Source organism: Ahaetulla prasina, chromosome 1 (genome assembly GCF_028640845.1).
Source record: "Ahaetulla prasina isolate Xishuangbanna chromosome 1, ASM2864084v1, whole genome shotgun sequence".
NCBI classification, from domain to species: domain Eukaryota; kingdom Metazoa; phylum Chordata; class Lepidosauria; order Squamata; family Colubridae; genus Ahaetulla; species Ahaetulla prasina.
The window spans coordinates 199,371,899-199,391,584 of NC_080539.1; the positions used below are offsets into that span (position 1 = coordinate 199,371,899).

General features: G+C 39.8%; 2 protein-coding genes across 7 annotated transcripts in view; one reads left to right on the forward strand and one right to left on the reverse strand.

The window, feature by feature from the left end:
- KCTD18 (potassium channel tetramerization domain containing 18) overlaps positions 1-19,686 on the forward strand; it is a 60,336-nt gene that overhangs the window by 5,310 nt on the left and 35,340 nt on the right. Inside the window, exons 2-3 of one of the 2 annotated variants that reach the window (XM_058187651.1) lie at positions 5,476-5,594; positions 6,474-6,490. The gene's annotated coding sequence lies outside the window, so the exon portion shown is untranslated. Of the gene's footprint in view, positions 1-5,475; positions 5,595-6,473; positions 6,491-11,679; positions 11,701-19,686 lie in introns of those variants that run through there. The other variant, XM_058187640.1, reaches the window with a different exon arrangement.
- The window catches only part of LOC131200577 (shugoshin 2-like), a 34,823-nt gene continuing 26,764 nt past the window's right edge, over positions 11,628-19,686 (reverse strand). For 4 of the 5 annotated variants that reach the window (XM_058187591.1, XM_058187572.1, XM_058187561.1 and 1 more), the window contains 2 exons: positions 16,914-17,052; positions 11,697-12,162 (listed from right to left, as the gene is read on the reverse strand). In XM_058187591.1, coding sequence (XP_058043574.1) covers positions 12,057-12,162; positions 16,914-17,052 — 245 coding nt within the window. In that variant the 3' untranslated portion in view covers positions 11,697-12,056. Of the gene's footprint in view, positions 12,163-16,913; positions 17,053-19,686 lie in introns of all 5 variants that reach the window. The other variant, XM_058187582.1, reaches the window with a different exon arrangement.

Sequence of the window (19,686 nt, forward strand, 5' to 3'; positions counted from 1 at the left end):
GTTTTGTAATCTCATTTTGTAAAAGAAGGGGAGAACTTAGTGAAACTCACTGGAGAAAATACCTGACTCTGCGCTACATATATTTGACCCCAAGGAATTTCAGGCAATAAAAAAACCAGTTTCAATTGGCTCTAGTTCTGATGCTGTAGGTATCACGTTGCTTATTATTGGAATTATATATACACTTGCAAGACCTGTAAGTTTCGTTATTTAATCTGAAAGAACAGCACATTTCCGTAACTTATCTCAAAGCAAACAGTCTTCATGAATATCACTATGTGGCACTGGAGAAAGAAGAGTAACTTGATAACTTCTAACATTTTTGGCTAGAGTTTCACCTCTTGGATTCTTGGGATTTTGTTGGGTCTCAGTGAGGTGTTGACACTGTCTCCTTTAAGCACCCAATTTGAAAGTTGTCTCTAAGGTCAGTGCTTAGAAAACTGACCTTTATTTATTATTTTTTCTGTAAACTTGAAACGGTTCTTTGCAAAAAAGAGGCATTTACTACTGAGAGCTTTCTTCTGTCCCAATGTTAAACGTTCCTTATCTCATGTTCTATGAACAATAAAAGCATTTTCTTCCTTATTTCTACAGCTGGGTTACTGATGCACTATTGATTCTAGTAGCATTCTTCACAATTATGTTGCACATAGTAAATTCAATCAGATTAAAAACATATTTTAGGGATGAGGAGCTTTCACAAGCTTCAGTGTGACATAGTATAACCAATTTCATTTCTAGTGTTAGATATGTCCTTTTCTTTTGGGGTAAGGGGGTTGAACAAGACCTTGATGGCCAGTTTGTCCTCACAGTAGCAGAAGTAACTTGTGATAAATTTGAGCTTGTGTTGTTAACTCTGCTCTGTGGCTATGCCGTGGCTATGAAAAGGAATAGAAATTCATGCTCTTAAAAGAAGATACAATATAGTACTACAACTTGGTTCAGACCACTTCATCAGCTGGTTAAATATGGGAGTCACAATATTTATTAAGGTCATTTCTGATTTGAAGATTCATATCAAACTGGAAACTTGAATTGGGTCAGTTTGATATTAACAACAGATTTCATTCATTTTTCCAATTTGATTTGGAAAAAGAAAACGATTTGGAGGTTTAGTGATCTTCTTTTGAATTGAATTGAATTTCTAAATCCAAGTTTCATGCTGCCTGATACCATTGCATTCAGAAAAACAGATAGAAAGGAAATTCAAAATGAGTGCACTCTAAAAATTTAAATTTTCTACATAAGCAGAACTTCTTTGGTATAACTAGAGTGAAGGACTTTTTAACTTCCTGACTTCATATGATTTATAAAATAAATCAGACTTACCAGAAGTTAACTAATATCAGTCACTTGGGCCAGATTTTATATTTATGAAGAACTCATTAATTTGAAAATAAGAATGCTTGTGATTTATTACATGCCTTAGCCCAAGCCTATACTAACTTAAGAGTCACTTCCTTGTTTGTTTTGAATTATATTTGGCTTAACAGTAGCTTTTAGTTGTTATAAAAATACACAGAAAGTTTTAAAGGTGTACAACTGTAACACGGGAAGGAGCATGTTTCAAAATTTATATTAATAATCATGACAAAATAGGAAATGTGCCATTTTAATTCCCCTTCTCTATGTGATTATATAAGAGGTAAAATAAGTACTTGACTCATCAACTCCAGGATTGTATAGAAAGCAATTAAACTATTTTTATACTATTCATGCTCAGAATTACACTATTCATGCAAGTGCAATCAGAATTCATATTTCACAATATAATACAATCATTACAAATTATTTTTAAAAATGCAAACAAAAGTGCTGTGTAACTCTAGAACTATTCAGCACATTCTTCAACGTTTAGTCCATTTCTTATGCTGAGAGTAATAGGACAGATTAAAACCACTGGCTATGTCTTGGCTCTAAAATAATATGAAAACATTTTTCCCCATAGCAACTGGCATTGTTAACACATTGAGATTAAAAACTGTTATTTCTAGGTGGATGCTTGGTGGATGATATATGATCCTCTTTCTCAATCAACAGCATTCCCTGGCCTGACCCTGAGCAGGCCTGCTCTTGTTAAGAATCAGTGATATTAATGAATAGAAAATCTGGAAGAAATCCAAAAATTGTATCCACCTCACAAATATTTATTTATTTATTTATTTTATTTATTTGATTTTTATACCGCCCTTCTCCCGAAGGACTCAGGGCGGTGTACAGGCAAAAATAAAACAGATAGTACAATATACAATTTAAAATGCAATTAAAAAACTTATTTTAAAATTGGCCTGAAAAGTAAAAATATACAATGAACTAAAAACCCCATTTAAAATTAGTTAATAAGAATTTAAAATTTAATAAAATTTAATAAAATTCAATTTAAGCCAGCCCCGCACGAATAAAAAGATGTGTCTTCAGTTCGCGACGGAATGTCCGAAGGTCAGGTATTTGGCGTAAACCCGGGGGAAGTTCGTTCCAGAGTGTGGGAGCCCCCACAGAGAAGGACCTTCCTCTGGGGGCCGCCAGTCGACATTGCTTGGCGGACGGCACCCTGAGAAGTCCCTCTCTGTGAGAGCGTATGGGTCGGTGGAAGGCATGTGGTAACAGCAGGCGGTCCTGTAAGTAAATATAATTTGTCTATTTTTCTGCATGAGATAGGGTAAAACAAATGTCCTCAACTGCCATGCTCAAATTTCTCAAGATAAGAGGTGGCCACTACCTGCAGTACTCAAAACTATTCAAAGTCAAGCCAATAGCACTTTTTATGGTGCCCAGCAGGGCCCCTTCTCCAATTTTGCACTATTAGAACTTGCTCTACCCACATTTCTAAGATTCGCCCTTCAAGTCTCAAAATACGTCTCTAATGCCTCCTTGAGATTGGAAAGTAGGTTAGAGTGTGGCTGGCCATAAAGAAATAGCTATATCACGTAGCAAAATTCATGCATACATATATAAAGGAAAACATGTATTTTATGCATGGAAAAAACCACATATCCAGAAGTGAGCTTCAACTGGTTTGGACCAGCTGTTAAAATTCTACTCAGTCCAGTAAACCGGCCAATACCACCACTGACTGGCTCTTCCCCCACCCATTTTTCGGCCCGTTTTTCACCCGTTTTTTTGGGCCATTTTTCAGCAATTTTTTGGGCTGAAAACACCCCAAAAATGGCCTGGAAAATGGCAGAAAACAGCCCAAAAACTGGCCTGAAAAATGGCTGAAAATGCCCCCAAATGCCCCAGAAAACAGCCCAGAAGATCTCAAATCTTCAATTACGTCTCTTAAAGCTGTACAACAATCTGGATTTGAAAGGGGAAGAAGAATTCGTAGCTTGTGTGGGCACATACTTCAGACCTCTCAATACCTCACATCCATTGTGCTTTTTTCTGCCCCGCTGCACAAATCTTTTAAACATTTGCTGGCAAACACAAAGTGAGCCTTCACCCCAAAGCATATTCCCCCTTCTGAATTTAGATTATTATACAACCATATGAAATAGTATAAAATTGCACTACTAAGCACAGTAACACCTGGACCATTATTATTATTTATTTTATTTTTTATTTTTTAAATTTTTATACCACCCTTCTCCCGAAGGACTCAGGGCGGTGTACAGCCAAAGATAAAAACAACAAATATACAAAGTTAAAATATCAATTTAAAATACCTATTCAATAGTGGCCGAATTAAAACCGTCAGATTGATCTAACCTAAAATACCCCATATAAAATTACAAAGGATTAAAAATTAAAAATTTAAAAATTTAAAAAATCAGTCCAGTCCCGCTTGAATAAATAAGTGAGTTTTTAATTCCCGGCAAAAGGTCCGAAGGTCAGATATTTGGCGCAAACCGGGGGGAAGGTCGTTCCAGAGAGTAGGTGCTCCAACAGAGAAGGCCCTTCCCCTGGGGGCCGCCAGCCAGCATTGCTTGGCGGACGGCACCCTGAGGAGACCCTCTCTGTGAGAGCGTACGGGTCGATGGGAGGCATAAGGTAACAGCAGGCGGTCCCGTAAGTACCCGGGCCCTAAGCCATGGAGCGCTTTAAAGGTGGTAACCAAAACCTTGAAGTGCACCCGAAAGACCACAGGTAGCCAGTGCAGACTGCGCAGGAGCAGTGTTACCCGGGAGCAACGAGGAGCTCCCTCAATCACCTGCGCAGCTGCATTCTGGACTAACTGGAGTCTCCGAGTGCACTTCAGGGGTAGTCCCATGTAGAGAGCATTGCAATAATCCAGGCGGGAAGTGACGAGAGCATGAGTGACCGTGCATAAGGCATCCCGGTCCAGAAAGGGACGCAACTGGCGGACCAGGCGGACCTGGTAAAAGGCTCTCCTGGAGACGGCCGCCAAATGATCTTCAAACGACAGCTGTCCATCCAGGAGAACGCCCAAGTTGCGTACCCTCTCTGTTGGGGCCAGCGACTCACCCCCAATAGACAGCTGCAGTTGCAGCTGACTGTACCGGGGTGCCGGCATCCACAGCCACTCAGTCTTGGATGGAATTGAGTCTGAGTCTGTTTCTCCCCATCCAGACCCGTACAGCCTCCAGGCAACGAGACAGCAGTTCAACAGCTTCGTTGGGGTGGCCCGGGGTGGAAAAGTACAGCTGAGTGTCATCAGCGTACAGCTGATAACTCACCCCAAAGCCACTGATGACCTCGCACAACGGCTTCATGTAGATGTTGAACAGGAGAGGCGAGAGAATCGACCCCTGAGGCACCCCACAAGTAAGGCGCCTCGCGGTCGATCTTTGCCCCCCTGTCAACACCATGGCAAAACTATGTGAAAAAAATTGATACAAGTTCCCATACCCCATATATAATTATGTTGAACAAATGTAATGTCTTTGGGTTTAAAGCTAAGATATGAAAATAAGGAAAACAAGAAAACTTCATCAAAAACTTGAATTGCCTTAATGTTGTCTTCCTAAAGTCCCCTGCTTCCTTCTTTGCTCCAATTACAATTTCTGTACTAATAAACCAAGATTTAGAACCAATTCTGAGAAAATAAGCTTGAAAGAGGGTCAAAAATCCTTCCACCCACTTGGACCTTTTCCACATATCAGTACATCTCTTTGCAAAACAGATTGTGCTTTAAAACACACATCTGTCTCTAGCATATTTAGTTGGACAACAAGCAGACTCTTTGGAAAGAAATCAAGGAAAGAAGGGAGGAAAACCAAGAACTCCCTCCCCAAAAAAGTAGGGGTAGGGAAGGAATCTTAAGTATGTGTAAAAGTCCCTTTTTTCCCAGTGATAACAGTTCTAGGATAAATCAAATCAATAATAATGTCCGTTCATGTATTTCTCCTGCTCAGCTTTTCCTCATTATCTGACTATTCTAGAATATAAATAAAGACAGAGGAGGACAGTTTTATGATTGGGAGAACTTTATGTCTATTTTTAGGGTCTCATACTATAAATAAAGAGAATGGAGGACAATTCTTGTGATTGAAAGAACTTTGTGTGTATTTTTAGGTCCAGAATGATCACAGGTCAATGACAGAACATAGATATTGCATATTCTTGCAGAGCAGAGCTGAGGAAAACTTCTGTTGAGATCATTGCAAACTTCTCATAAATTATGGTCCATGAAGGTAGGGAGATTAGTGATTCTTAGAAGTCTTTCTATATTTTTATGCATAAAGTATGTTTCTATTAGAGTTTTCTTTCATAGATATGCTGCTCAGGATAATCTATAATATATTGGGTTTTTTTTAGAAGAAGGAGACCAAAGCACAGATCCCTAAAAAGGATCTTAATTTGCCCATTTTTGACAGGGTTTTTCAAACTTGCAATCCTAAAATGTGTGGACTTCCAGAATTGCCCAGACAGCATTCTGGAAGTTGAAGTCTACACATCTTAAAAGTTGTCAAATTTGAAAAATATTGATCTATCAGAACATCTAGCTCAGAGGTATCCAACCTTGGCAACTTTGAGACTTGTGGACTTCAAAATGGGCTGAAAAATGGGCAGGGCGGGGCCAGCCAGTGGTGGGATTAACCCAAACTGGTCCGAACTGGCTGAATCCCACCTCTGCCTTTGAGGTGATTGGCCAGGAGGCAGGGCTGGATGTGATGAATGACGTCAAGTTGACCATGCCCACTCAGTATGCCTATTCAGCCAGTCATTAAGGCAGAGAACTGGTTGTTAAATTATTTGAATCCCACCACTACATATATCTAGATAAAATGCCAACATCTGAGCTTTGACTCTATATAAAGAGATACTGTGTTGTATATGTTAAACCGTAGGAGACATTTACTTTCACTCTAAGAGAAGGAAAAATGTGTTTGTAGTAAGCTAATACATTCCATTTCATTGATACAGTAATGCGTTTTAAACTAAAATTACCAATAAAAGCGAGTTGGAAAAAGCTGTGTTTTGCAGCCACTATCCAAAGTTATGTACCAACTGGATTGAATAAATATAATATTTTTGACATCCACTGATTGTCTGGTATGTTTTATTTCCAGCTTGGAATGAACCCAGGGTAAGTATTTTAATTCCTCTGCCAGAACAGAAGAAAGAAAAGGAACAGAAATATTTTCAAGATTCTTCTGTTTTGTGATGAAATGTTACACTGCTGTTAGTTATTGCAGAGGTCCTTGTGCAGAATTACCCATGAGACTGGCAAGTGACATTTCTGCAAAAAATCCAGAGGCCTCAACACTTCTATCATAACACTACATTTCTCCTTTTTCTGGGAAGTCAAAGATTTGTGACATAAAAACTTTCATTTTTACAAAGTTGCAGTCTCAACATTCCTATTTAATATGATCAATAGGAATTTCTCCTACACTCAGTAGAGAAAATTAAGATTTTCTACACTTTATAGTAAACTTTATACAAAGAGACATATCAATATTCTTTGTTTGCACACAAGTGTTCAGTTGGAATTCTAATAGCAGGTATATTGTTCATGTAAGAACTTCAGAATAGAAGGGATTGCTGGGGAGCACACATATTCCTATTCAAATAGAAGCAGGAAAATTGCTAGTTTCAGGATTTGCAGACATTTGAGATGCATGCCTTAAAACCACTTACAAAATGGCTGTCTTGGTAGCTAGACACACAACATTTATTAGAAGGCAAACTGATGACCTTGCTATCCATCATACCCTCTGACTACTGTATAATTTTCTCTTACTTTAATTTTGTAAAAATCTCTGTGGGCCCTTAGTAGGCATTTGTGAATATTTAGCATCTCTTGGATTCTTTTAATCTAAAGGATCAAAAGAATAATTAAACCAAATGCAACATTTGCCTGTAAGGCATCAAGAGCAAATTAGTGTTGACATGTATTATGTTCCTCATCCCTGAATTAGAAAATATATTGCTTACTTTACATTTACTGCTACTTTATTTACATCCATTCCACTAGAACCAAATCAACCACAGGGGCATTAGAAAAGGTTGTGGTACTTCTTGCATAAAAGTGAACATTATATATTGGAAGCTTTAACTCTCAGTTAGCAGTCTAGGATGAAAAACTACAATTCACATTCTATTTAGATCTAGAACCATGATGGCAAACTTATGGCACTCGTGCTACAGGTGGTACATGTAGCCATATCAGTGGGCACGTGAGCTCAGGTACAGCGTGCATGCGTTTACTGGCCAGCTGAATTTTGGGCCTTCTGGGCCCACTAGAAGTAGGGAAACAGGCTGTTTCCTGCCTCCAGAGGAGACTCCGGAGGCTGGGAACAGCAAAAAACATCACTTCCTGTCCAACCAGAAATTGATAAATAGGCCGCTTCTGGCCTCCGGAGGGCCTCTGGGGGGGATGGGGAAGGCCATTTTTGCCCTCCCCAGACTCATAGAGAGACACTGGAGCCAGGTGAGAGAGAAAAATGGGCCTACCAGGCCATGGCATGCCAGGAACGGGGGTGGGGTCGCGCACGCATGCACGAGAGTGGGGCACATTGAATTATGGATGTGGGAACATGCACGTGCGACCCCCTGACTCCCCTCCTGGCACACAATGGCAAAAAGGTTAGCCATCAGTGATCTAGAACTTTATCCATAAAACAAGCTAAATGTGTTACACTTCAAAGTTTGCCTACAGAAAATCTTTTGAGTTTCAAAAAATGCTAAAATTTTAAATTCTAATAGAAGAGGAATACTGAAAAATAGATCCAAAATAAGGATGTGGAAAACACCAGAGCTGGAAAAACTGAATAAATTTCCAACACCTCAACATCAGCCATCGCTGGTGCTCACAATGAAGTCAGGGTGTATTGGCACATCTCAGAAGTGATATCAGCCGGATTCCTACAAACACAATTGAACCATCTTCTCCAATGATTGTCACAAATCACATAATTGTCATTTACAATTAAGATTTATTTATTTATTTATTTTATTTATTATTTTAATTTATATACCGCCCTTCTCCCGAAGGACTCAGGGCAGTTTACAGCCAAGTAAAACAAGGAATCACAAAAATTAAAAACATTCTCTGCTGTAGCACCTGTCCGGTGGAATATTTATATTCATAGATTAGAATGGTCCCAATCCAGTTAGTTTTTTTGTAAGGGTTTAAAATATAAATCTAATAAATAAATGAATGGATGAATAAATAAGTAAATAAACTTGGCGGTGTCCCTGGACCTGGGGCTCCAAATATGTTAAGAGACTGATTTTTGGCTCTACTATTAATTCATTAATTATCTTGACTGCTGTATATATTTATTTTACAATTATTTTTGATTGGTTTTAAATGTTTTGTTTGAGAGCTGTAAACTGCCCAGAGTCGATTGATTGAAATGGGTAGCCATAGAAATTAAATGAGTGAATGAACAAAATCAATAAAACATAAAAATGTTAAGATAAAAGATGGCAAAATGAAGAACCAAGGGAACCTCACTCTCCCACATCAATGTCTGGGTTAAGGGCCAGGTCTTCATGGCTCTTCTAAATAACAGTGGAGGGGGGACCAATTGAATCTTGGGAGGAACCTTGTTCTAGAGCATACTCTGCTACAAAAAAGGCACACTTCCAGTAACTTGAGAGATGACATTGTTTAATTAATTAATTAATTTATTTATTTAGTCACAACAGTATATATAAGCATAAGCATGAAAGTAACTATATAATATATAAGCATATATATATAAGCATAAGTATGTAATAACTATATTGATTGGATATAATGAAAGAAAACAATAGGACAGGAACGGTAGGCACATTTGTGCTCTTATGCATGCCCCTTACAGACCTCTTAGGAATGGGGTGAGGTCAATAGTAGACAGTTTTTGGTTAAAGCTTTGGGGATTTTGAGAAGAGACCACAGAGTCAGGTAGTGTGTTCCAAGCATTAACAACTCTGTTACAGAAGTCATATTTTCTGCAATCAAGATTGAAGCGGTTAACATTAAGTTTAAATCTATTGTTTGCTCTTGTATTGAAGCTGAAGTAGTCTTTAACAGGAAGGACATTGCAATAGATGATTCTATGAGTTAAACACAGGTCCTATCGAAGGTGGCGGAGTTCTAAGTTTTCTAAACCCAAGATTTCAAATCTGGTGGCATAAGGTATTTTGTTGTATTCAGAGGAGTGGCTCTTCTGGTAAAATATTTCTGGACATGTTCAATTGTATTGATGTCTGAAATGTGGTATGGGTTCCAGAGAGGCGAGCTGTATTCAAGAATTGGTCTAGCAAATGTTTTATATGCTCTGGTAAGTAGTGTAGTGCTTCTGGAGAAGAAGCTACGTAAGATTTACAACTCTTAAAGCCTTTTTTGTGATGTAGTTGCAGTGGGCTTTGGCACTTAGATCATTGGATATGAAAACTGCAAGGTCTTTGACAGGGTGGGGGTCATCTGTAAGGTAACGTCCATCGAGTTTGTATTTAGTGTTTGGATTCTTTTTTCCAATGTGTACGACAGAGCATTTGCTGGTTGAGATTTGGAGTTGCCAAGTTTTTGACCATTCTGACACAAAGTCAAGGTCTTTTTGAAGGGTAGCTGTATTGTTGGTAGTGTTAAATAGTTTGACATCATCAGCAAAAAGAACACAATTACTTTTAATATGGTCACAGAGATCATTAATGTATAATATGAAGAGTGTTGGTCCAAGAACACTGCCTTGGGGAACGCCGCTATTGACAGGAACAGGATTTGATAGGGCACTGCCTATTTTGACCACTTGAAGGAATGAAGAATTCATCCCTACAGAATCCATCCCTACAGGACTGAATTGGCTAGGCAGATGTTATGGGAGACAGGCAGTCTCTCAAATAACCATGCTTATGCCATTTAGGCTAGAATTCTGAAGAGGAAACAAACACCATCAATACGCAGCCAGTTCCAGATTTGCCAGATGAACTATTACCTGAGGAGCTTCACTGCCCAGTGTCCTGTCCCAGGCCAAGCACATACCAATACACAAAGAGATAGTTGCTCAATATTATTCAGGGAGACAGCAGAAGAGTTCAGAAACAGGAGAAAGAATGCATTGCAGTTTAACAGAGGTCCAGGAGATGTAATCTGAGTTAGACAGTCTGTAATCAGAAACTCATAATATCTTGAAAAGTACTGAGGGAAGAGCCAGAGATCTGGTTAGGAATTAAGATAAGATCTTAATTCTTTGGAAAAATGCTAGGGCTGTGCAGCATTTGAAATGGTAAAGCTGGTTTGGGGGCATCATGTGATCCTGGCAAAACAAACATTTGGTTTAAAAAAATGGAAACAGAGGCTATATTCATTCATTCATACATACACTTTCTCCTGTTTTGGTTCAGGAGATGAGTAAATCATATCACAATTGGAAGTCTCTTTCAGGCAACTACAGCAGAATTGCATTTTTGGGAAGAAACCTATTTGCCTCAGTTGATTATGTGCCAACAAGTTATTTTCAGCTCTTAAATATCCAGATAGATAAACCTTCTCCATGACAATTTATAACCAGCCAGTTCTTTCAAGTCTCCCAGCAGTGTACTCATCACCATCATAACCGAGTCCCCCCCCTCCAGCAGCTGGTCTTCTTTTTTCTCCCACCTTTCCAAGCACTGGAGTCTTTTCTACACAGCTAGTTTTCTTGGTTGTCTATGTTATTCTAGGAGTCTTCACCAACACCAAAGGTCAAAGAAGTCTTTAATCTTTAATTAACTATAAGGGGCGTGCATAAGAGCACAAATGTGCCGACCGTTCCTGTCCTATTGTTCCCTTCATTATATCCAATTAATATAGTTGATGCATAATTTTAATTATATATATATATATATATTTTCTTCAAGATATGCTGTTTTATCTATGACGTTTGTGTATACTGTTGTGACAAAAAAAAAGTCAATACTTTTTATACCTCTCACCTAGCAATAGCAAGTGATTGTGTACTATTGCAACAGCATCTATTTTTCTCTTTTTTGCCCAATTTGAAACAAATTTTACTTTCCCCCTTTTTCTCTTTCTCCTTCCACTACTTTTTCCACTACTTTTTCATTCCTATCCTTTCTCTTCCCTTTTGCTTCAGTTATTCCAGTTATTTCCAGAACATTGGAATAATTTGAGAAATGGTTTGTCAATATATTTCACGAATTTCATTTATTTATATTAGAAGAATGAAGCATGCAGTGATATGCACAATTACTTGGGATTTAGTTCTTATCAAAGTCAGCAGAATTCTGAGTATTGTTGGGTTCCATATCACAACTGGAATTCTTGTCAGGAAAGCAAGTTTCACTTCCGAGCCAGTAAGGAAAGTAAGTAGATTTCATCCCTGAACTAGGGTGTGATGTTTTTTTAATATCTGTAGGGATAGAAAAACCTTAAACTATGTAACCTTGTTCTGAAACCATATTTATTCATCTATTACAATTTATAAATTTTGAAATCATTTTAATTCAGAAAATCTATGTAATCTTTAGAAAGGTTAAATTTGTATTGATAACAAAACATTTTCCAATACATACTTACTTTGCTTATTTCATTTTGAAACTTGGTAAGAGATTAAAGAGAACAATTAAAGGAAAATAAATGAAATCACTAAGAAAGAAATTATGAAATCTATTTAAAGGATAGTGTATTCATAGAAATCATTGTTTTCTGTATATTTCCTTTAGATTAATCTGGATTTAGTCTTGAAATTTTGCTTATTTTTCACTCTGAAGACTGGAAAATTAAAAATTGTGTCCTTTGTAGCATCCTCTCTTTGCCTCAGTTTGCTATAAAACAAAATGATTAAATCACTATTGGGTATAAAACTGAATATTCATACAGTATAACTGAGATTGATAAAGGTTTTAATTTATAGCATATCTATCATTAGATGATTTGTATTAATTCCTGATACTGCAGGCCTAGGGTTACCAGACATCTGGCGAAAAGAGACTTGTCCTCTTTTTTCCCCTCATGTCCTCTGTCTGGCAAGCATATCCTTACAACCATATATTGTCCATCTTTTTCAGCATTTAACAAGCTTTCTCTTCCCATGTAGCTTTTTTTTCATAGCATAGCACTTTTCTAATATAGGTAGTTCTCAGTTTACAACCATTGTGGAGCCTGCTATTATGGTCATAAATCATGATAGTGGGACATCACATGACCAATCTCTACTTTTTTATGTTGCTTATTAAATGAACATGGTGATTGTAAAGTGAATGTTGGTCATTAAGCAAGCCCATTTTTCACTATGGAGCACTTTTTTTTTTAAAAAACCTGAAGTTTAAGAAACCTGGTTTTCGGCAAAAACATTTTAATCATAATCACTTGACTGAAGGATATTGCAAACGGCAGGAATGCAGGCTGGTTCCAAATCCCCAAAATATAGTCAGGCGATTATGGGGGAGGGGCTGGCATCAGAACTACAGAAGTGAGGTCTAAGCACCTTTCGATGGGGCTGTCATAACTTCGGTTGCTAAGCAACTGGTTGTCTACCTTTAAGTGCTAACTGCAAATTAGTTTTTCTGTGATCTTAATTAATTGATTAGTATTCTCTAGATTGCTTGGTGTGCTATCTGAAGTTGATAAGACCTTATTCATTTATACGCTAGTGGCTTTTTCTCTTAACAACTTGAGCACATTCCTGCTATTGAAAAACCAGGCTTCTGGTGCTAGAAGATTTTTTGGGCCAATTTTTCACTCTAATTTTTGTCATGGATGCCAAGAAAGTTAAATAGTGTGTCCTCCTTTTCCTTCCATTTGCCTTCATTTCTAATTTTCCATCTTCCTTTGCCTGGTGAGAGGGTATGCAGGCCTCACTCTGTGATTAGAGACTGGCAGTACTCTTAATGTTATCAGCTGAGTCAGCTGAGTCCTTCTGAAACTATTCTTAGTTTTCCTTCTGAAATTTTCTATGATAACAAGAAAGGTCAGATGTTTAAGAAGATATATATTTTACAAGTTAGGATCTTGGATCTGGATAAGAAAGGATCTTGATTCAAGTCCCCAGAGGACAAAGAGCACATTGAGCAAATTTGGGCAATTCATTATCTTAGCCCAAATAACTCACTTGGCAATTACAGAGATTGATTTTTCCCTGCTTCTTCAGTTGCACCCTCACAAAACATTGTTATGTGCACCATTACTCAAACAGTAAGATAATGTGTACTCTGGAGGACTAGAAAGGGACAGGTAGAGAGAAATCTCACAAATTTTACCTTCTGATAAATAGGTGATTCAAAATCTCCCAAAAATCTCTAAAAAACTGAGAAGTCTGAAATGTTCAGCCAACCCTTCTAGCTATGAGTTCAGGTATCAAATCAGTACCCAAGAGGAAGTGCAGTCTCTAGGCTGGAAAAAATGCATATTTCTAGAATAAAAAGTAGTGTAGCATATGAAGTAATTTTAATAGCTGCACTGAGGTAAGCTAACCAGTGATAAAAGCACCTTGAAAATTTTCAGAAAATGTTGACTAACATTTTAACCTATATGTTTTTTGTAGCTTCACTCTCTCAAACCTGATTCCAGTTACTCCTTTGCTTTGTTGTTTTGGTGCCTTTGAGTCAGTGTTGACTCCTTGCCTGGACAAGTCCCTGCAGTTTTTGTGGCAAGATTTTGGAAATGGCTTGCCATTACCTCATGCAATATCTATTGCTCATGCCTGAAATGTACTGGGAATTTTAACCTATTCCAGTGAACTCCCTTTATTAATTTTGTTAGAATTATACAGATAAATAATGAGAACTCTGCTCAAAGTGAGGATAAAAACAAAAGCATAGGAAGAAGTACAAGAGAAGAGATCTGCATAGAAAAATTATTTTTTGAAAGACATTAGAACAGGATCTCCTCCCCCCTTTTGGTGGGTAATCTTCCCAAGAAAGGCATTGTAACAGGATTAGAGATGGGGGGGGGTTTAGATATCTTGCAGGCAGAGTTTGAAAAGAAACAACACATCAGTATTGCAGTTACTAAAAGGTAATGCAATTTCAACAAAATGGAGGCACGACTGATGAGAAAGAAAAAACTGGATTCACATGCTTCAGGGAGAGGATGAACAGGTAAAATCATTTAAACACACAGTAAATGCAAGACAGAATTTTTTTTTCTCTTGTAGGTGAACTTAAAACGTTTCCTCATAAACTTGAGTTGTTACTTTAAGATAAAGAGAGGGAAGGAGAAAAAAAAACAGAAATGAAAAGTTCTCTGCACCCAGTTTCTGTTGGCCACACAAAACCAGGGTAAAGGCTCTTTCTTTCTTTTCTCTTTCTCTCTCTTTTCCCCATTTTCATTGCTTCAACCTTTTGTTTTTCTTTTTCCCTAACAATTTAAAATTCTTGTCTCTAGAGATCAGATACATTTTACAGTTACAATTACCTTGAGGGCCCACAAAGACAGACATACACACATAAAAAAACAAGGAGGACAAAGAGAGGAAAACAAAACTCTGAGATTTACATGTACACTTGATCATTCCCGCCATAAATCTCAGTTAAGTTAGGGAAGGCACATATCTTAACAGACATACCACGTGGTTCCATAGAAGACAGAGACAGAGAAAGAGACAAACAAACAAAACAAACAAAAACCCAAACATTCCTATTTATATATTTCCCTTTTCTTTTAAGTACCTTTATTTAGCCAAATTTGTCTTCCCGGTGTTATCTCTTAGCAAAGCCTATTTTTTACACAATTTCTTCAATTTCTTTTCTTGCATGCCAGCTAACACTGGCACCTGCCTGGCGTCCCAGGCCCCAAGCATGTCTCTCAGGGGATTTCTCTCTACCCTCGAGCTTACACTTCCCATGGTCCTCGGAATGTGAGGCTCACTTTGTCGTAGCCGGGTACTCCCGCAGTTTCGGAAAAAAAAGTATCCGCGAAGGAATCCGACTCCCTTCTATCGAAGTATGGGCCCCTTCCTTAAGGGAACTCTTATTTGAAGATCACCAATAAAAAAAATAGTGATCCCGGAGGACCTTACTGCCCCTACAGCAGGTACGAGCACCTCCTCTCACTCTACATGCACCACTTTAGGCTTTCCTTTCCTTTTTTAGATACACCGATAGTTCCTATATATTTCTTTTCCCTCCTTCACACTTCTTTTCCTTTTGCTCGGCTTCCGTTCCTTGAAAACACAAAGTTCCACATTTGGCTTCCCCACCACTTGCTTTCTCTAGCTACTGGTCAGGGCTCGGTGGAGCTAGCAGTAGGCAGAGGTGCGGCTAGAGGTTGCTCAAAGAGGTGGAATCAGACTGTTTCCTCAGGTGGAATCCCCCCCACACACTTCCTCCTTCCCTAACAGAAGGTCCTGTGCTCTGGCAAAAACCCCATGCTCTCCAAACTTTTAGTCTTTCTGTGGTTAGGAAATGCACAGAGGAAGCAAGATCCAGCTGTGATTGGGAGAAGGGCTCTCTTACTCACACACATGCAGGCATACACATATTTCCCATGCTTTTCCATGCTTTAAAATTAAAATTTAGAGGTACTCACCTTCTTTCCAAGCAGCCTTTGAGCTCAACACTCAAAACCCCTTTAAAACCTAGTTCCAAATGGCCAAGGTCCAGGAAAACTTACCCACAGACTCAATGGGTCTGCTGCTAGCAAGGAAGGCTTACCTGGGCTAGGTCCATTGGTTAGGTTAGCTTGGAGTCCCTTCGTGGTTGCCAATTGTTGGAAGAAATATCCATCTGGGTTCAGTTCCAAGTGGGGACAAAGACACTGGAAACATGGAGGCTGCTTGGAAAGATGGTTTAATGGTGGTCAGGATCACATGGCTTGAACAGAAAAGGGCTGAGATCCTGTGTGCTCCCTGGCTTTATGCTTTTTCTGAGCTTTGAACTTTCTGGGGCACAGGAAGAGTATCTTGATTGGTTGTCAGACTCCCAGGGGGTGGGGGTCTTAGCTAGCCTTGCTGGCTGATGTAATGTTCCCAGGTGTCATGTGGTGAGTTTCAGTTGCTAGATGGGTCCTATTATGTTGCAGATGATGGCCCATTGACAAAGGTGGGGAGAATGAGTTTCTACCTCTGACCCATTGACAAAGGTGGGGGGAAATGAATGAGCTTGGCTGAGGCTTTAATGGTCCATTGATAAAGGTGGGGGGAGTCAGGAAGCTGCTTTGTCTTTAAAACATGTTTCTCCATTTCTCATCCAGGGAAATATATTCTGGCTTTTTAAATATTTTCTAAAATATTTCATTCTTCTAGGAGGGGTGGGGGTGCTAAATTCCTACACAAGAAAGATAAGCCCAACATCCATCAAGTTTGTGTGGAGAGGAAAATTAAAAGCTGAAATTCATTTAATGATGACAACAACTTTGTTTATAGAAGTTGTTGAAATAAATACCACTTTAAAAGGATTGGTGTACTAAATGTATTTGATTATAAATATCTACTCTATAGTAATTGTAGAAACCAAATTGTTGGTTTAAAAAACCCTCTACTTATGATATGTCTGCAGTTATCAGAAATCAAACTTAACAAATGAAGAATTTACTTTTCCAAAAACAAAAGGGATTAGGGACAAAAATGAATTCTAACCTTTGGATGCTAGGTTCTTTGTAGCAAACTGTTGTTCGTCTGAGTCTAACAAGTGATTCAGAACGTTCTTCTATATCTTTCTTGGATTTGGGATTTGAATTTATACCAATATTTGTCAATTCTTGAAGAGGCTTGCTCCCTAGGAATTCAATTAATACTAATTAGAATACTAATCACTAATTAGAAATATTTTTGGATTTTTAAAGTCATCTGTTTTATTAGAAAATATGTGTTATCTTAGCATAAACTGCACAGAGTCATTTGACAGTGAAATGGACCACATATCAATTTAATAAATAAAATAAATAAATCAGCTCTGCATGCATATGTTTGGATTATACAGGCATCTTTGAAGCATCTTTGAGATGGTTTAGAATCTTACGATTCATAAATTTGGCCAAATTCATTGGAGAAAGCAGGTTGCGCACTGGGTTGTAGGGCACAGAAAGACCTAAATTTATCTTTCTTAGGTTTTCATTAGCCCAAACTCAAAAATACAAAGACCTTTCAATCAACTAATTTATATTACTTCATGTCCATGACTAGATCAAAGAGTTTTGTGTTTATTTTGAATCATTAAGAGATGTATTGTGCATATGCTTTCATGATGACCAGTGCCTGTGTATTATTTTCACTTGTCAGATACACTAATTATAGAAAAATAAATTGACACCTAAGATAAAACCATGGAATACAAGCAAGAGTTACAATATCTGACATGGGGGGAGCATCTTGTAGGATTGATAGTGAATGCCCCCCACATATGTGGAGAGATCCCTTTCACCATCAAGAAACCAAAAATGACTTAATTTATTTATTTATTTATTTTATTTATTTTTCGTATTTTTATACCGCCCTATCTCCCTAGGGACTCAGGGCGGTTCACAGCCAAATAAAAATATACATATAAATACAAAATAAAACATCAGTTAAAAAACTTATTAGAAATGGCCGAATAATTAAAAATAACAATATACATAATAAAACCCATTTAAAACCAATTTAAAATTTAAAATCTAGTCCAGTCCTGCGCAGATAAATAGGTGTGTTTTAAGCTCGCGGCGGAAGGTTCGGAGGTCAGGAAGTTGACAAAGTCCTGGGGGAAGTTTGTTCCAGAGGGTGGAAGCCCCCACAGAGAAGGCCCTTCCCCTGGGCGCCGCCAGCCGGCACTGCCTAGCCGACGGCACCCTGAGGAGTCCCTCTCTGTGAGAGCGCACGGGTCAGTGAGAGGTATTCGGTAGCAGCAGGCGGTCCCGTAAATAACCCGGCCCTATGCCATGGAGCGCTTTGAAGATAGTTACCAGAACCTTGAAGCGCACCCGGAAGGCCACAGGTAACCAGTGCAGTCTGCGCAGGAGAGGTATCACATGGGAGCCACGAGGGGCTCCCTCTATCACCCGCGCAGCCGCATTCTGAACTAACTGGAGCCTCCAGGTGCTCCTCAAGGGGAGCCCCATGTAGAGAGCATTGCAGTAATCCAGACGAGACGTCACGAGAGCGTGAGTGACCATGCATAGGGCATCCTGGTCTAGAAAGGGGCGCAACTGGCAAACCAGGTGAACCTGGTAGAAAGCTCTCCTGGAGACGGCCGTCAAATGGTCTTCAAAAGACAGCCGTTCATCCAGGAGGATGCCCAAGTTGCGCACCCTCTCCATCGGGGCCAATGACTCACCCCCAACAGTCAGCCGCAGTCGCAGCTGACTGTACCGGGATGCCGGCATCCACAGCCACTGTCGTGTCCCACTCCTCCGCTGACGGCCGGGTCAGGGAAATCCGAATCAGGCTTGCCTCTGCAGCTCTGCCCAAAGTCCTAGCAAAGTCCTCAGAGCAGGCAGGAGACCAGTAAGTGACTTCAGCAAGATAAGTTCGACTTTGCCTGACTCAGAGACTGCCAGAAAGCAGATCCTTTATATAGGCCATGGGGTGTGGCTCCATGACTCAGCACTCATTAAGGCCTGCCCCTCCCTTCCTTCTGTTGCCTCCGCCTATCCAATCTTCTGATGCGAGGGTCACTCCAATCAGCTGTTGGTAATAAACCCTCCTCAGGCTCACATGCTCTGGAGGAGGGGGAGGGGTCTAGCTGCTCTGTTTGCCTGGGCATGGAGTCAGGGCTGGGGCCGGGAGGTGCTCCTTCTTCTGCAGTTTGTCTGGGCATGGAGCCAGGACTGGGGCCGGGAGGCATACATTCCTCCGTGTTCTGGAGCAGATAAGAAGGCCCTGGCTGCTCTGAGGGCGGGCAAGACACAACAGCCACTCTGTCTTGAAGGGACTGAGCTTGAGCCTGTTTCTCCCCATCCAGACCCGTACGGCTTCCAGACACCGGGACAGCACTTCGATAGCTTCGTTGGGGTGGCCCGGTGTGGAAAAGTACAGCTGAGTATCATCAGCGTACAGCTGGTACCTCACACCGAAGCCATTGATGATCTCACCCAGCGGCTTCATATAGATGTTGAACAGGAGGGGTGAGAGAATCGACCCCTGCGGCACCCCACAAGTGAGGCACCTCGGGGCCGACCTCTGCCCCCCCGTCAACACCGTCTGCGACCGATCGGAGAGATAGGAGGAGAACCACCGATAAACGGTGCTTCCCACCCCCAATCCCTCCAACCAGTGCAGTAGGATACCATGGTCGATGGTATCGAAAGCCGCTGAGAGGTCTAATAGGACCAAGGCAGAGGAACAACCCCTATCCCTGGCCCTCCAGAGATCATCAACCAGCGCGACCAAAGCCGTTTCAGTGCTGTATCCGGGCCAGAAGCCGGACTGGAACGGG